Source organism: Amblyomma americanum, chromosome 2 (assembly GCF_052857255.1).
Source record: "Amblyomma americanum isolate KBUSLIRL-KWMA chromosome 2, ASM5285725v1, whole genome shotgun sequence".
NCBI classification, from domain to species: domain Eukaryota; kingdom Metazoa; phylum Arthropoda; class Arachnida; order Ixodida; family Ixodidae; genus Amblyomma; species Amblyomma americanum.
This window is the reverse complement of record NC_135498.1, coordinates 25,868,003-25,882,361: the sequence shown is the minus strand read 5'-3', so window position 1 is coordinate 25,882,361 and position 14,359 is coordinate 25,868,003. Positions and strand designations below refer to the sequence as shown.

The 14,359-nt window shown below is 45.5% G+C and overlaps 2 protein-coding genes across 29 annotated transcripts in view; one reads left to right on the top strand and one right to left on the bottom strand.

Moving 5' to 3' along the window:
• The window catches only part of LOC144120815 (eukaryotic translation initiation factor 4 gamma 3-like), a 102,403-nt gene extending 99,237 nt beyond the window's left edge, over positions 1 to 3,166 (top strand). For all 28 annotated transcript variants that reach the window (XM_077653564.1, XM_077653562.1, XM_077653559.1 and 25 more), the window contains 3 exons: positions 310 to 391; positions 478 to 627; positions 990 to 3,166. In XM_077653564.1, the coding sequence (XP_077509690.1) occupies positions 310 to 391; positions 478 to 627; positions 990 to 1,174 (417 nt within the window). In that variant the 3' untranslated portion in view covers positions 1,175 to 3,166. The remainder of the gene's footprint in view (positions 1 to 309; positions 392 to 477; positions 628 to 989) is intronic.
• A 6,883-nt stretch (positions 3,167 to 10,049) lies between these two features.
• LOC144120814 (translocon-associated protein subunit gamma) lies at positions 10,050 to 12,462 on the bottom strand. The gene is made up of 5 exons (XM_077653537.1): positions 12,293 to 12,462; positions 11,624 to 11,750; positions 11,431 to 11,523; positions 10,660 to 10,791; positions 10,050 to 10,179 (listed from the first exon to the last, which is right to left on the bottom strand). The coding sequence occupies exons 1-5, from the start codon at positions 12,417 to 12,419 to the stop codon at positions 10,113 to 10,115; spliced, it is 546 nt and encodes a 181-aa protein (XP_077509663.1). The 5' UTR covers positions 12,420 to 12,462; the 3' UTR covers positions 10,050 to 10,112.
• Between the last annotated feature and the right edge of the window lie 1,897 nt (positions 12,463 to 14,359).

Below are 14,359 nucleotides of genomic sequence, written 5' to 3'. Positions count from 1 at the left end.
TGTGCCCACAGGCACGGCCGCGCGCGCAAGTTGATAGCGGCTGACGATAAACGGCGGCCGCTGGATAATACTATCACGTCTAACTATTCAATGCCAAGCCTAAAACAACCTTGGAAGGGTTTTTTTTTTTTTTCGGAAATGTGATTTGGGGGGGGGTCGACATATAATCATATAAGTACGGTATTTCTTGCATTTTTCCTGCTTATGAACTTCCTTTGTAATTGCCTAGCCAGCATTAACTGCATAGCAGCTTAACTTCTGGGATACTGCTCAACTGGCTTTGCACTTTTTTTTCTTACTTTGATCCAGTCCAATCTCGGCGAAGCCCAGACGAAGAATCCACCATTCATCCGTGCCTTGGTAACTGCTGTAGCTGAGAATGCCATCACAAGTGAGTGTGCGGCACTTCACCCCGAAGTGCTTGGAAGACAGCCGAGAAATTGAAATAACACAATTTTTCTCTCTCCGCATCTGCAGTGAACCGTGACGGCAGCGGGGAGCTGAAGGAGGATCTGATTAAGGCGTACGGGGACCTTCTGCAAAAATACCTCAACCACGATGAGGAGCGAGAGTTGCAGGCCCTGTATGCACTACAGGCTCTGGTCAACCGTCTAGAACATCCCAAAGGTGAGATCTCTTGGGCTGATGTTTGTCCCATGCTCACTGGGGAAATTGAGGTGTCGGAGTTCTAGTTTGTGTCCATCCTGTTTTGAAGATAACAGATCACCCTTTACGTGCTGCATGGTGTACCAACAGCAACATTTATGGCTATGTTGTCAAATTCAGGACGCACTTTCTCTAATCTGAGTCTCGTTCCTGCAGCTGTTCAGTGGTGCACATGTTGCAGCAAGTAATTCTAAGTAGCATTTCGAGTGGTCATTTGTAAACAGTAAATTGACTTTCATGAGGCAGCGTGGGGTAGCCATAGGATAAAAGCTCGGGAAAGTGGAGGTATGCAAGTCGTTGTGCTTTCTCCCGTGCGTGTGCAGGCATCCTTGTGCAGCTGTTCAATGCTTTCTACGACTGCGACCTCGTCTCGGAGGATGCGTTCCAACGGTGGGCCGACAGCAAGGACCTGGCCGAGCAGGAGGGAAAGGGTGTCGCCCTCAAGTCTACCACATCCTTCTTCACCTGGCTCGCCGAAATGGAGGGCGAGTCTGGCGAAGACAACTAAAAAAAATTAAAATATTATGCGCGTCTCCGACAGTCCCTTGGCCACTCCACGTGCCGTGCCGTGGGCAAAGGAGGTGGAGGGCACTCTTCTCCATCTTCCTTTCCTTCGCTGGCCCATGTCCTAGTTCGCACGGACCAAGCAAGGCTTCCCTGCATCGTCCTCGCCAGACTGTGCTTGAGGGGGTAGATGCCATGGTGGACATTGTGACAAAGGAAGTGCATGGGCCGGCCATCTTCTGCTGATGCTACTATGCCTGCTTCCTACCTCCTCTCTTCTCCTCTGCCCTGCTGTGTCCTTCCGTACTTCGTCCCTTCTTTCCCCTCCTCCTGCTCCAGCCTGGTCTTCGCCCGGCGGCCATACATCCCAGGAACTTCTTGTGTTAGTGGGCACAGCGGTGACAGCTGCCTGACACATCAAGCAACAGTGATGACGAACACATTTTTTTTTTCTCTTGGTGACTGTGAACTGGCAACAACATACATGAACACATGAGAAAGTGACTGACGCAAGTGAGAAAGTGACTGAATAATGTATTGATTGCCCTTTTCTTTTTTTCTGCTCTGACCTTGCATGGATTGCGTTAGTGCAGTGTCCTCTTGGGCACTATGAACTTCTTAATGTGTGGGTACTATGAACTTCTGTTTTTTTTTAACTGACAGGCGTTGCCCTTTTGTTTATTTCTTATGCTCTTGTGCAAAAGTGCCAGACTAGGCCCTCGAGTTTTGCCCGCAGACGCTGGAATGGAATTGTGGCAAGCTCTGAAGGACTGCTGCCGGGTCAAATTTTTTGAGGAAGTCTGTGGTGGGGGCAAACGTTCTTTGTTCTTCCTTTGCTGCAATCACAGTTGAGCTGGTCTTTGGAGTCTCTCTTTTTTTAATCCTTGCTTTTTGCTGCAATGCTTTTCTCTCTCTCTGAGCTCCCCGTTGCTTTCTGTGCAAGCAAGAGGTGCAGCATCCTTGCTGTGCTGCGCATGCTAGGCCTGCGTTTATATATATATAACGACATTATATATATATATTATACATATGAAATATATAGGAATATATTTGAATGCAGGACATGTCTCTTCTTGCACATACTTCCGTGTTGTGGCCGGATTTTGAGGCAAACCGAGACTGGCCATAGAAGCATTGTCGGGACTGTTTGCTTTTGTTAGGTTTATTTTTTATAGGTTTACATTTTCCTGGGTCAAGTTTGCAGTCCTTGCAGCAACAAGTGCAGATGATAGGGAAAAAAATGTGGTCTTCCTTCTCAAAGCAGTTGAAGTTTATTTTTCGAAGAAGGTGTGACCATTCCCTTTTTTTTTCTCGTTATTTAATATAGTGAACAAAGTCTTCTATGGTGGTGGTCGTTGTTTGTACATGTGGCACTATGTACAAGAAAGGAAAAAAAAATAATGTAGGGGGCTCACATGTAATATTCTTCCAGTCATGGACCTCCCTGCTGTTTTTCTTTGTCCTCCTGTCCTTCACCTTTGACTTTTTTTTTTTAGCTAGGAAAAATATTCAAATTTAAAACTGTTGCTGACTACGCCGCTGGCAAAGGCAACTGTCTTTGAAAGCAAGGTTGCAGTACTGTTTGTAAAGGATGCTAGAATTTTTGGTACAACTAAGTCTCTCTCTGAGGGGAACAAAATGAAAAAAAAAAGTAACAAAGGAGACCGTTCTGGTGCCTTTATGTGTATTTAAAATATTTTTTCTTTCCCTGGACTGGAGAGTTATGGCATGCGTGTGTCTGGTGCATGACAGCAAAGAAGCTCTTGCACAAGTAGAGAGGGATGCATTTGGGGCACTGTGAAGATGCTACAGCTGAAGTTTTTTTTTCTTTATCTTGAATTGATGCTGGCAAGCCTCTGAAAAGAGTGTGCCGCAAAGGTGGAAGATGAAAAAAAAAAAGTGTACATAGAACGTGGGGAACTAAGATGTTCCACATATATAATTTTGAGCAGCAAAAAAGAAAACGATTAAGAATAAACTTTGACTTACAACTTTACCTGCCAGTGCTCCTTTCTCCTGTGTGGATACATGGTGCAGAACTTTTTTTTTCTTTGCAGAAAGATGTCTGAGGGAAGCAGTTCTGCTGATTGTTGATTGCACCACAGATAACATGTGCAAGCATAGTTTCTAAATGTTGCATACAGGTGGAGCTTCCACCACTGTCTGTCTTCCTTAATGAGCACTTCATCCACTGCGGGAATGCTGGAAAGACATCTTGGACAAGGTGTTCAGCCAAAAGCATGGATTGTACCTCGAAATTGGTAGCTGCGCTATGATGCTCTTTGATGTGTAGATTATTTCAGTACCGTGTTTTTCACTTCAATGGCTTTAACGCAAGTGAAGTTCGGTGTTAGGCTGGTATGGCAGCTTTCGCAGAATTTCTTTGAGGTTCACCTCAAGAAGAGATTTTTACAGCTGAATCCGTTTTATGCCTAAGAATAGCCAAGCCAAGTAAAAAACTGTTTCCTTGCTACTTTTTTTGGTGGCTAAAGTGTTGTAGCGTCAGCTTTCTCTCTAGTTTAATATATTAAACTCTACTGGTGGCAGGCATGCATTGTTAACAGTCTTCTAAAAGGCCTGCATTACCATGTTCCTGATCACTGCAGAATATAACACTATAGACCCTCAGAAATTTGTGCGTCTCCACCTTGTGGTGGGGGAACTCCAGTGTCCTGTGGCTACCACAGTTTTGAAGTGAATGTTAGTGTAGTGTAGCCTTCAGGTCTATGCTCAAAATTTGGTATAGACGCATGCATTTTACTTCCATGCATTCAGCAGGCAGCGTCTCTGAGAGAGGCCAGTTTCTGTTTGTCTTAATTGTTTCATTAATGGCTTGACACATTACAAGAACCCCGTTTGGTCGAAATTTCCAGAACCCTTCACTGCGGCGTCCCTAATAGCAGAGTCACTTTGGGACCTTAAACCCCCATAAACCACACCTTTAGATTGCAAAATTGTGTGTAGCAGGTGCTCTTGGTAAGAAAAACTATGCGGTTGTAGCAGAATTGCATTGAGAAACTGGTTGCACCACACCAGCACGTGTGTTGATACTGGCAGTTTGATACATTTGCTCCCAAGCAGAACTGCATAATGATAAACCTTGGAATAAACCCCCACCCAAAGAAAACTTTTTTTTTGTGTACAGTCACGGACGAAAGTTTGTGGAGCATTGGAACAAGAGCTAGAGCTTCACAGCCATTCATGCTAAATGGTAAGTGGTAAGGTGTGTAGGGCAATGCAAGGTAAGGCACTGGCTTTCACTGGTGTGCTGGAATGGAATCGTAGTAATGGAAGCATCAGTCTAGGCCAGTCAGGATTTTATTCTCATTGATGTGGATATTGCGACAAATATACATGGGTCCAACTGATCTTGCATTTTCATGCCGTCCATTGTCCAGACAGAAAGGTTTCATTTTGATGAGGCGTAAATACATTGAAAAGTTTGATCACCAGAAAACCATCTATAATAGCAGGTAGGGTAGCACAAAGTGCAATGAAAGAAAACCATAGAGCTACTATTCCAACCATGTGCGTACCGCAACTTCCTTTCATTGGAGGCTGCAGAAGTAACAATGAATGGCTACCAAAGCAAACATTGTGAGGTGGTTAACAGACTTCATTGTCACCAGCCTTACTGTGCTCACTGCAGGGCAAAGGCCTCTCCCATATCTCCAATTAAACCTGTCCTGTGCCAGCTACACCCACCCTATATCTGCTAACTTCTTAATCTCGCAAGGTGACTACTGGTGCTAGCTGGTATTCCATAACAGTAGTACAAATGTGCTGAGTTTTCCATCTAGCCGCGAATCGAATACATTGCGATGGTGTCTTCAACCGCATCGCGGTTCTGGCGAGGATGCTGTAAAATACGGTGAAGGTTCCGTTCCTGGTTGTAGAAAAAAGGACCACATGAAGGAGGCCGTTGACTTTCTCAAAGGGAAGCTGTTGGAATCCGACAAGACTGGTGCATTCGTTGTGATTGACAGCGCTGCGTATGGCACTAAGGACACCGAGGCAGTGCTGAAGAGCTTCGAGGCCATCGAGTTGAACGACCGAAGTCTGAGGAAGAGACGTAATGAGGTCGCAAAGGCCTGCTCGTCGCATGGGATGGAAAAACTAGCTCGTTAGACACCAGTATGCTCTCGCTAAGGGCATTTTTTACGGTAAAAACTCGCAAGGAAGGCAATCCCTTCAGGGTCGTCAAGGAAAGGAGCTCCTAGCAAAGGGTGGTGGCGAAGTTTTTAAAGACGCATCTTGGTGCTCTTCCCATCGACGACCCGTTCTTCAAGATTAGCAACTCGTCTGAGGTGATTGCCTTTTTGAAGAAGGCGCTTTCTCTGACGTGCATCTCCTTTGGCGCATCGGGTATATATTACGTTCCCCATAGAGCGGTGTAGAACACTGTTGAAGCCAGCATCGAAAAATATGGCCTCGGTTGGTTCCAGAAGCACCAGTGGGCCGCATGATTGAGCCGGAGGTGGTTGCAGAGTCATTCGAAGCAGCGCACGAAGGCATGTTCACAGCGGAGGTTCCAAAATATGGCTGTCTCCAGTTTTCAGACACTTGCATAAACCTGGGAGATCACACTTGCTGGTCGTATATGGTTAGGTCCGAGCAGCCAGTCCTAAAATTCGAACCAGGCCACTCCGAGGTTAAGAGGCATGCCTGCTACATGCCACCACAAGGTGCAAGCAAGCTTGGACCGACAAGTTCACAGGCTTTCAAAAATTGGCTTCCCGGCACGTGTTATAACATCGGTAGCAAAGGAATGCCTGGATAGGTTCAAATGAAGGTGCCCACCATCAAAACCTGGGTAGCTTCAGCGGCCCAGGCACCCTTGCAGTTCACTGCAAACTTTGCGATCCTTGCAAAAAAAAAAAAAAAGCAGTGGAAAAAAACACCTGTGCTGGCCGCGTGCTCAGACAGCTATGAGGCTTTCCTCACAGCTAATTGCAGCAAAGGTTGTGCATGCCGTTAATTCTGTTATCGGCCAGGGAGATGGCTTTTTTTTTTTCTAAAACAGCTCATGCCATTTACACATTAAAGTTTTTACGCATGCTCCTTGATTCATTCGGTTTCCTTTATCCCATTTTGCATGATAAAATTCATTTGATGGTTGCGCTTCGTGCAGTCGTGTCTCGTGTTGTGATTGTAAAACTCTGCACATTCTTAATCTTTCACCCACCTAACTTTCTGCCGCCCCCTGCTATGCTTGCCTTCTCATAGAACAGATATGGACACTACTAAAGGTGGCTGGCCACCATGCAGGTGGTTACGTTTCATTTAACATGCTATACATATTAATGTCGGTACAGTCGTGGCCTGTTAATACAGCCCCTCTTAGTATGGACGACCTGAATGGAGGACAGTTTTCTTGGGACCAAACTTTTTCAATGTGTCTACGCCTTGCTAATATGAAAACTTGCTGCTTTTCTTACTGATTCATTATTACTGACGACTTGATTTATGGACACTTTTGCCGGGAACCAAAGTGTCCATATTAATGAGGCACAACTTTAAATGGTAAGTAGAATGTGGTATTTTGTGAGAAGAAAAAAGTATTGCAAAATTGCATGATGCATTGACATTGTGCGGAAAAAAAAAAGAGGCCTGCCTGCACCTCAAACATACTTTTATTCATTCCAAGTGTACAAGGTCTGTAAATGAGGAAGGAATGCAGGCACTTTGTTTTCATTCCCATGTGGACTGCAGAAAGTTATTCTGTTCAGCTTTGCAGGCGTTTCCTACCTTATCTGAATGCACAGGTAGCTAACTGCAAGGCCTGTCGCAGCCTCTTTCAGTGCCAGTATTTCATGACAGTAGACATGAAGTGCCATTAAAGAGGAATCTGAACTCGTCTTTTTACCGACGGAACTCCGTCTACACGTTCCGGACATTCTTAGAAACTTCGAATTATTATCCTATGCGGCCGATTGCCCTGCGTAAATCGGATTAAACGTCCCGGCTCCCGCTACTTTTTTGAACTAAACGCGGTAGGTAGGCGGAGTCAACCAACGCGTGCAGTGCCTTCCAGCCAGTCCAGTGGCGGCTTTGCTTTCGCTCTTTTGTTCTTTAGGTTTCTGTGAATAAAGAATTTCAGTCAATGACAATATAGCCTCAAATTAGGCCCACGGGAACAAAAATACACGTCGACTCTGATTTACGTATCAATCCGCCGATGGCATAGCGGCAAGCCTCCGCGGGACTGGCTGACGGGTTGGTTGACTCCTCCTACCTACCGCGTTGAGTTAAAAAAAAGGCGGGAGCCGGGATTTAATTGGGCAATCGGCCGCACAGGACAATTCGAAGTTCCGAAGAATGCTCGGAACGTGTAGATAAGAGTTCCCGCGGTAAAAAGACGAGTTCAGATTACTCTTTAGTGCACCTTCAAATGTATTTTTTGAGCTGCTTGAACAAGTGTGTAATGTTTATCTTGCTGCATTCATAGCTGCTTTTTCCTGTAAATCTTCAGTTCGATATTTCCTAAGAATTGGTTTCATTGTCTGAACAAGGGTAATAGACGGCTCAGCAGCCCAATGCTCATTATTTCTTACTGTGGAGAAGCACTCACGTGCAAATCCAGATGCCATGGCTGTTGCTCCACTCTGGCAGTATCAGTATTGCGATACATTAGCACTGGGTAGATGTGCCGCAAGGAAGTTGTTTTTGCACATAGTTGCAGCAAATTTTGCAGTACTAATTCCAGTTACCGAACTGTGAAGGTTTTCTTTGCAAGGCTGCCGATTGCAGACTATACAGAGAAACCATCCCGAGTTGAACCTACCATGTCACTACTCCTCATCAGCCTCCATGGATCACAAGAGGCTGACACAAGTTCAGGCATTACTTCCATTGTTTTGAGTGTTGCTTAAGTGGGGAACAGTGGAAGTAGTGGATGAACAGCTATTTTTATTTTACAAGTCGCTACCTTGACGCCGCTGCCGTTCCGAGTGGGGGCGCCGCCTCGATTGGAACAGCGGACCTTCCGTCAACTATCAGCGCTCTTGAAAGTAAGAAGAAAACGTGTTGGACGCTTGAGCTTCCCTTGGAACGCGATTGCGTTATCGGGCCGCCGCCGCAGTCTGCAGCTGCGTGGGGTGCCCGTTTGCTGCTTATCGATAACCGCCATCGGCCGCCGCCCGCTGGGGGGGATGCCAGTTCTGCGCGTTGACGTAGCAGCCGCTCAAGGCCAGCGCCAAGAGCGACGCGACGGAGCCGCGCGGCAAAAATGCAGCCACGCTATAGCATGCCTGATATCTTGTTTGTGCCTTTACTTATAGTGCCGCCGCCGCGGTGGCTGAGTGGTTACGGCGCTCGGCTGCCGGCCCGAAAGACGCGGGTTCGAACCCGGCCGCGGCGGTCGAATTTCGATGGAGGCGAAATTCTAGAGGCCCGTGTACTGTGCGATGTCAGTGCACGTTAAAGAACCCCAGGTGGTCGAAATTTCCGGAGCCCTTCACTACGGCGTCCCTCATAGCCTGAGTCGCTTTGGGACGTTAAACCCCCATAAACCAAACTTATAGTGCCATGTTTTCGTTTCGATTGTAAGTCGACCCCCCAATTCGGATTTTCAAATTTTGAAAAAAAAAGGTCGACTTACAATCATGTAAATATATGCCATTATCCACAAGTGAGTAAAATTCAAACATTATGGCTTCTTGCCTCCTATGTGCGCTCCTGATCAATACTGTGTAGAGTGCAAAGGCAAAAAGACTGACTTTTGCGGGCAGTCTGCATCACTTGAGTGACAGGAAAGAAAAAAAAAATTAGGAGCAGCTGAAGAGCCCCAATAGAGTCTATACTCCGTTTCATACATCAGGTGCAACGCTGTCAAAGCTAGCGCTCTTGTTCGCGCTGCCTGCATCCGCGACCAAAAAGAGCGTTCCTTGTGGCGAGCGAAACATAGTAAATCCTTTGCCTGCAGGCTCACTAAATTGACACATTTGTCCCGAGCTTGATTAAATGCACTCTTATTGCTGACATCACGCTGTCGCTTTCTCGTGCCTTAGAGCACCCTGCCATAGAACAAGCGTGGACTAACACGCCTCCCTTTATTTTTTCTTGCGGACTAATTTTGCACCTTTTACAGCGCTGCACATGGTGTATGAAATGGAGTATAGTGCCACCATTTTCGAAATAATTCACTCCAGAATGCAAGAATGTAAATTGGGACCATGACAAACCTAAAGAGTGTCAAATAAGGCAGTTCCCATGAGAACCTTTCCCATATTGTAACTCTACAACTTAGAATATGGGCTGTTAGTTTACACTTTAGCTTAATGCTGTTGCATTCCTACCATTACCACTGCAAAAAATTCCCTGTGCAGGATACACCACCCCCGTTAACATGTGCCAGTAGCACCAATGGTGTTACCCTTCATACAATGTTGAGAGTGAGAACATTTTGTAGCGATAGCTACATTATGGTAGCATTTCGAGCCTTCAGCATGGCGGCGCCGCCACCCTGTGGCTGTGCCACCACGCTGTGACGTGCGGAGCAGCTGCCAGCGGCGCGGCGCCGTGTCTGATCACCTGGTTCGTAACGTGGTTGGTCACGTGACCAAGTTCCACTCTGCCAGCTGTAGCTATCGCGTCACTCCAGGTTTAACCAGAGCTAAACCACTGCCAATTTTTTTTCTTTATTTTGCGACCCACATCCGTGGTGCTTTTTCTAGTTGGTGGCCTAAGGCTGCTGCAACTTCGCGCAGTGTGGCGTGTTCCCAACTCGTGTACGACAAGGGCCACCAGAAGCGGCCATAGTGGTAGGCAAAGCGCAACGAGAGTCAGCCTGGCTCTCCTGGGAATAGGGTACGTGGGCAGTAGGAATTTGCGTTGCATATAGTCCAGTGACCACACGACCCGCTGAGGGGGACCGTAAATACAAAAGAAAACCCAGTTTATTGACTTGTGAACTGCTTGTGACAGGAAAAAAAATTGGATGTTCACTGCGAGCCAGTAGAGAACAGTGCGAGCAGGCCCGCGGCACCTCCAACAGAGAGGACATAGTTCCTGGCAGGTGACTGTCAAGGCTGAACCAGCTCAGCTGGAAGCAACTGCATGCCTACATCGTCTACCCATTGCCCACGTAGTGATGCAACTTCACAGAGCTTTGCCAGCAACTTTCCAGTCAGCCAAGAAATAAACCACAATCGTATTTCCCGAGATGTTCTTTCTCATCAGCCACCAAATAAACGAAAATTGTGCGAACATGTGCAGTGCACATAGCTTTCTTCTGCTGCAAGGTTACTGTTAACTATTACTCTCTATCAATGGCCACATTGACTCAGCAGAATTCAACATACAAACTTCAAAGCTATATTCTAGTTAGAAGTGTCCTATATACAAGGTTTGCATACATCTACACTGCTTTGTTGCGTCATATTTTGAAAGAAAATACCTACGGCATATGCAAAACTCTGCTAGAACTTCATCGCATAGGTCGCGAAATGTACAATTGACACATTATCAAATTTCATAATGAAAGGATACACTGTTGGGCTGAACGCCTTCAACACGTAGAAGGAAGTAACGATGATGAGCGTCAGGAAGAGGGCGTTGTTGTAGAAGATGGAGAATGTGGTTGCCTCATAGTCAGCCACTTCATTTTTCTTCCACAATATCCTGCACATAAAAAACAGAGGGGAGAAATTTTTTAAGAACTCAAAACTGGAAAAGTATTCAAATAAGGTCATACTGTATTAAACTGGGCCACATCTGCTTTTCTGCACGCATAAGCTTTAATGGGCTAAAATGAGCACTGTATGAAGTAAAGCTTCGAAATATTGCCATACTAGGGCCGATACTAGTTCCTTGAGTTTTACTGCATGTGTTTTGAAAATGAATCTCCATTCAAAAGGCATTATTACATGTTGACAATGTCTAGTTTCAATCACCCCACTATGCTTTGAGGCTTCTTGGGTTGCATTAGGCTGGTGTTACGTCAGTGCAAATAAGATGCTATTGCTTAGCTGGCTTCTCCCTTTTGTCTTTCCAACGTGTAAGGTAAAAACAACACAATCGTACTCTCTGGGAACACACACAAAAAAAGATTATTTTATAATATATGTACGGGCGACCAGAAACAACACTGAACACGTCGCACCGGGCCTACCCCAGTCGATTACGTATCCCAGTGATGAAAGATGCGGAATGCCACACAAACGAACAAAAAAGCCTGTCTCAAGAAATGTGGATCAGGACTTCTCCAGGCAGTGAGAATCAATCAATCAATCAATCAATCAATACGTCAACCACACTTGCCTCTCATCCTTCTCTTTCTTGGACATTTTCTTGTCGTCCGAGAGCTTCTTCATGATCTCTCGGGTGACAGCGTCCTCCCTCTTGGGTGCCACTCTGCAGAACAAGAATTGGAAGAAAGGGGGGACACGTTACAGCAACAGTGCACGCAAATCGAAATCACCGAAGCAGCTCAAGAAGCCGCGCTCCGACTCACTTGTGCTTGAGGACGAACTTGACGTTCTTGTACGCAAAAGCTATGAGCCATGTGCAAGAGATGGTCATCACGGCAAAGATAATCGCCGACTGGTACAGGTCCATCTGGTGAATCCTCCAGAACAGCCCTGCATTTGACAGCAGAACCGGCAGTTCACAACCGGTCCTCAGCGGAAGTGAATATGCTGCCCACTTCCCGACTGAGCACGGCTCATAAAGGAAGGAAAGAATTTGGGCACAGCTACGCAGTTAGAGCGCGTGTAACCAAACAAAAACAACGTTCGCGAAGCTACTTCCAAGTTAGGCGCCAGTAAATCAGCCTGGCAAGCTGGCATTGTTCACAACAATGTTTAAAGTCGAACGCTTATTAATTAGCGCTTTTTAAGCGTGACACAACACTGATCGCCGCTCCTCACGCAGTCACGAGGAGACTCGGATAAAGGTAAACATGAGCGCGCGACGAGCACGTGAAAGTAGATATGTAAACAGCTTTAAAGAACACTTGTGGCGTGGCAAAGCATGTCAGTTGAACAGCGTAGTTAACCTGCAGCACATTGCAGTTGACCCCGAAAGAACAGGACTTTGGTGCACCAGGTAGTTGAGGCACATGCCGTACGCACAAACTGATGTTTTACGAGCATGCAGACGATGAAGGAAGCTTTTCACTTACATATCGGTATGGAGGAGACAATGAAAGCGTTTCCGTAGAACAGCGCCGACGACTTTGTCGACACATTTCGGCTGAAATCTTGAAGCAAAAGCTCCTCTTCTTTCGTAAGCTTCCTACCGCCTGCCATGTTTGCGACCGGAGAGGATGCGGTGGGTCGCTGACGTTTCCGACGCGTGGCCGGCCTCCGACCGCAGCGGCACTAGCGGCGTGCGCAACGTTACAAGCGTTCTTTATTAACTAGAACAAACTACATTTTATTTAGCACTAAAACAAAGTTTTAAATGAAAAACTTTTATACTAATTGTTTGCGGCCAACGCTGCATGTCCTTATGTCGCTCATAGCACGTGCTTCAGTTTTTAGCGCTTCAAGTAAGTTCTGAAGCAGCAACCTTGCGTTTTTGTTACTTTCGGTTTCGCATATTTGCGTCTGATTCCGGTTTCGTTTTCTTGCGCTCATGTGCTGTAAAAGTTATAAAGTATGTGTACGCTCTTCTCTGCGCAATTTTGCAAAAGAGAGTGTACGTGGTGGTAGTGCGGAAAGTTAAAGAAGAAAGTCGGGCTAGTTGGTGCCTTTGATTAACTGGCTGCGACATGGCAACTAGCGCTAAAAACCCAAGGGACAACGACAATAAAACTGGCAGGACACACATGCTAGTTGGCGCGACGCAACAACTTCCCTACTTTACATGCAAAAAAAGAAAGAAAATTTGATGTGACATGCAGTGCGCAATGACAGGGGTTCTTCACTTCATAGATCATATTTATTTATTATTTTTATTTATTTACAAATACTGTCAACCCCAATCGGGATCATCGCAGGAAAGGGACAATGCAAAATACAACAAAGAAAGCACAGTCCTGGGCAAAAGTTTTCGGGATGCCAATTTACGGGAACAAAAATTATTGCGGCGTGGTCAAGCGCAGAAGATCACTGAAATGCGTAGAAGTATGAGGAAACGCAAGTACTCCATCTGCTGGAAGAATACAACCTGCCTGGCTAGCGAGACAACGCAGCCAGGCAATAATCTAATCCGCATCCCGCAAACTTTTGTCCATGACTGTATATAATTAATATACAGTAGTGCAACAGTTTGTGAATATAGGTAGTTCAGTTAATGGCAACAATAATAACCGGTAACGAATAACATAGAAGTAACAAGGAAAAAATGAAAAATAAATATCATGATGCATTACACACTAGAAAGCACAATTTCCATTAGTTGAGATGGAGAACTGGAGCAGTCGAAATGATGTCTATAATTCACACCGTAGAATTAGTAGGTGTCCTTCATATGGCTAAAAATTTATAAAGATGATCTAATTATTCATGATGGCAGTTTATTCCATTCTCTAATGGCTAACGGGAAAAAATGAATGTCTACAACAGGCTGCGTTGAATCGATAGTCTTCCAATGACTGTGAATGTTTATATCGTGTTACTTTTGTTTCTGATTTTTAAATATACCTTGAACAATTCATGTTCATTGTGTTATGAATTAGTTGATTAAGTAGTTTCTGTCGTGCAAGCCTTGCACGCATTAGTTCTAAGGGTGAGTCAGTTTGTCTTTATTTGTCTTGTCTTTTTTTCTTGTATTTATCTTTTTTTTCTTACAGCTTTCCATTTAACTCGTTCCAGTTTCTTTAGTTGATGATCTGTAAACAGAAATCAGGCTACATTTCCATATTCAAGTACTGGTCTGACAAAAGTATCGTATTAAAGTAATTAAATGCCTGATGGCGCGTCTCGGAGGCGCCTCTTGAGAAAGGAAAGATGTTTTAGCGCTGTGAAGTAGTGAAGTTCGCGTGAGAGTCCCATTGAGGATTAGTTTATGGGGGTGTAACGTCCCAAAGCAATTCGGGCTATGAGGGACGTCGTAGTGAAGGGATCCGGAAATTTCGACCACCTGGAGTTTTTTAACGTGCACTGACATCGCACCACAGTACACAGGCCTCTTGAATTTCGCCTCCACCGAAATTCGACCGCCGCGGCCGGGATCGAACCCACGTCTTTTGGGACAGTAGCCAAGCGCGATAACCACTGAGCCATAGCGATGGCGCCCCATTTAA

Bases quoted from the DNA above. Each gene is read 5' to 3' on its own strand.
- LOC144120814 (XM_077653537.1), bottom strand. From the start codon at position 12,419: ATGGCAGGCGGTAGGAAGCTTACGAAAGAAGAGGAGCTTTTGCTTCAA. The intron at 11,524-11,623 runs GTGAGTCGGAGC...CTTGTTCTGCAG, and splicing joins AAGTTCGTCCTCAAGCACAA to AGTGGCACCCAAGAGGGAGG. The intron at 10,180-10,659 runs GTATCCTTTCAT...GTCACCTGCCAG, and splicing joins AAGGCGTTCAGCCCAACAGT to GAACTATGTCCTCTCTGTTG.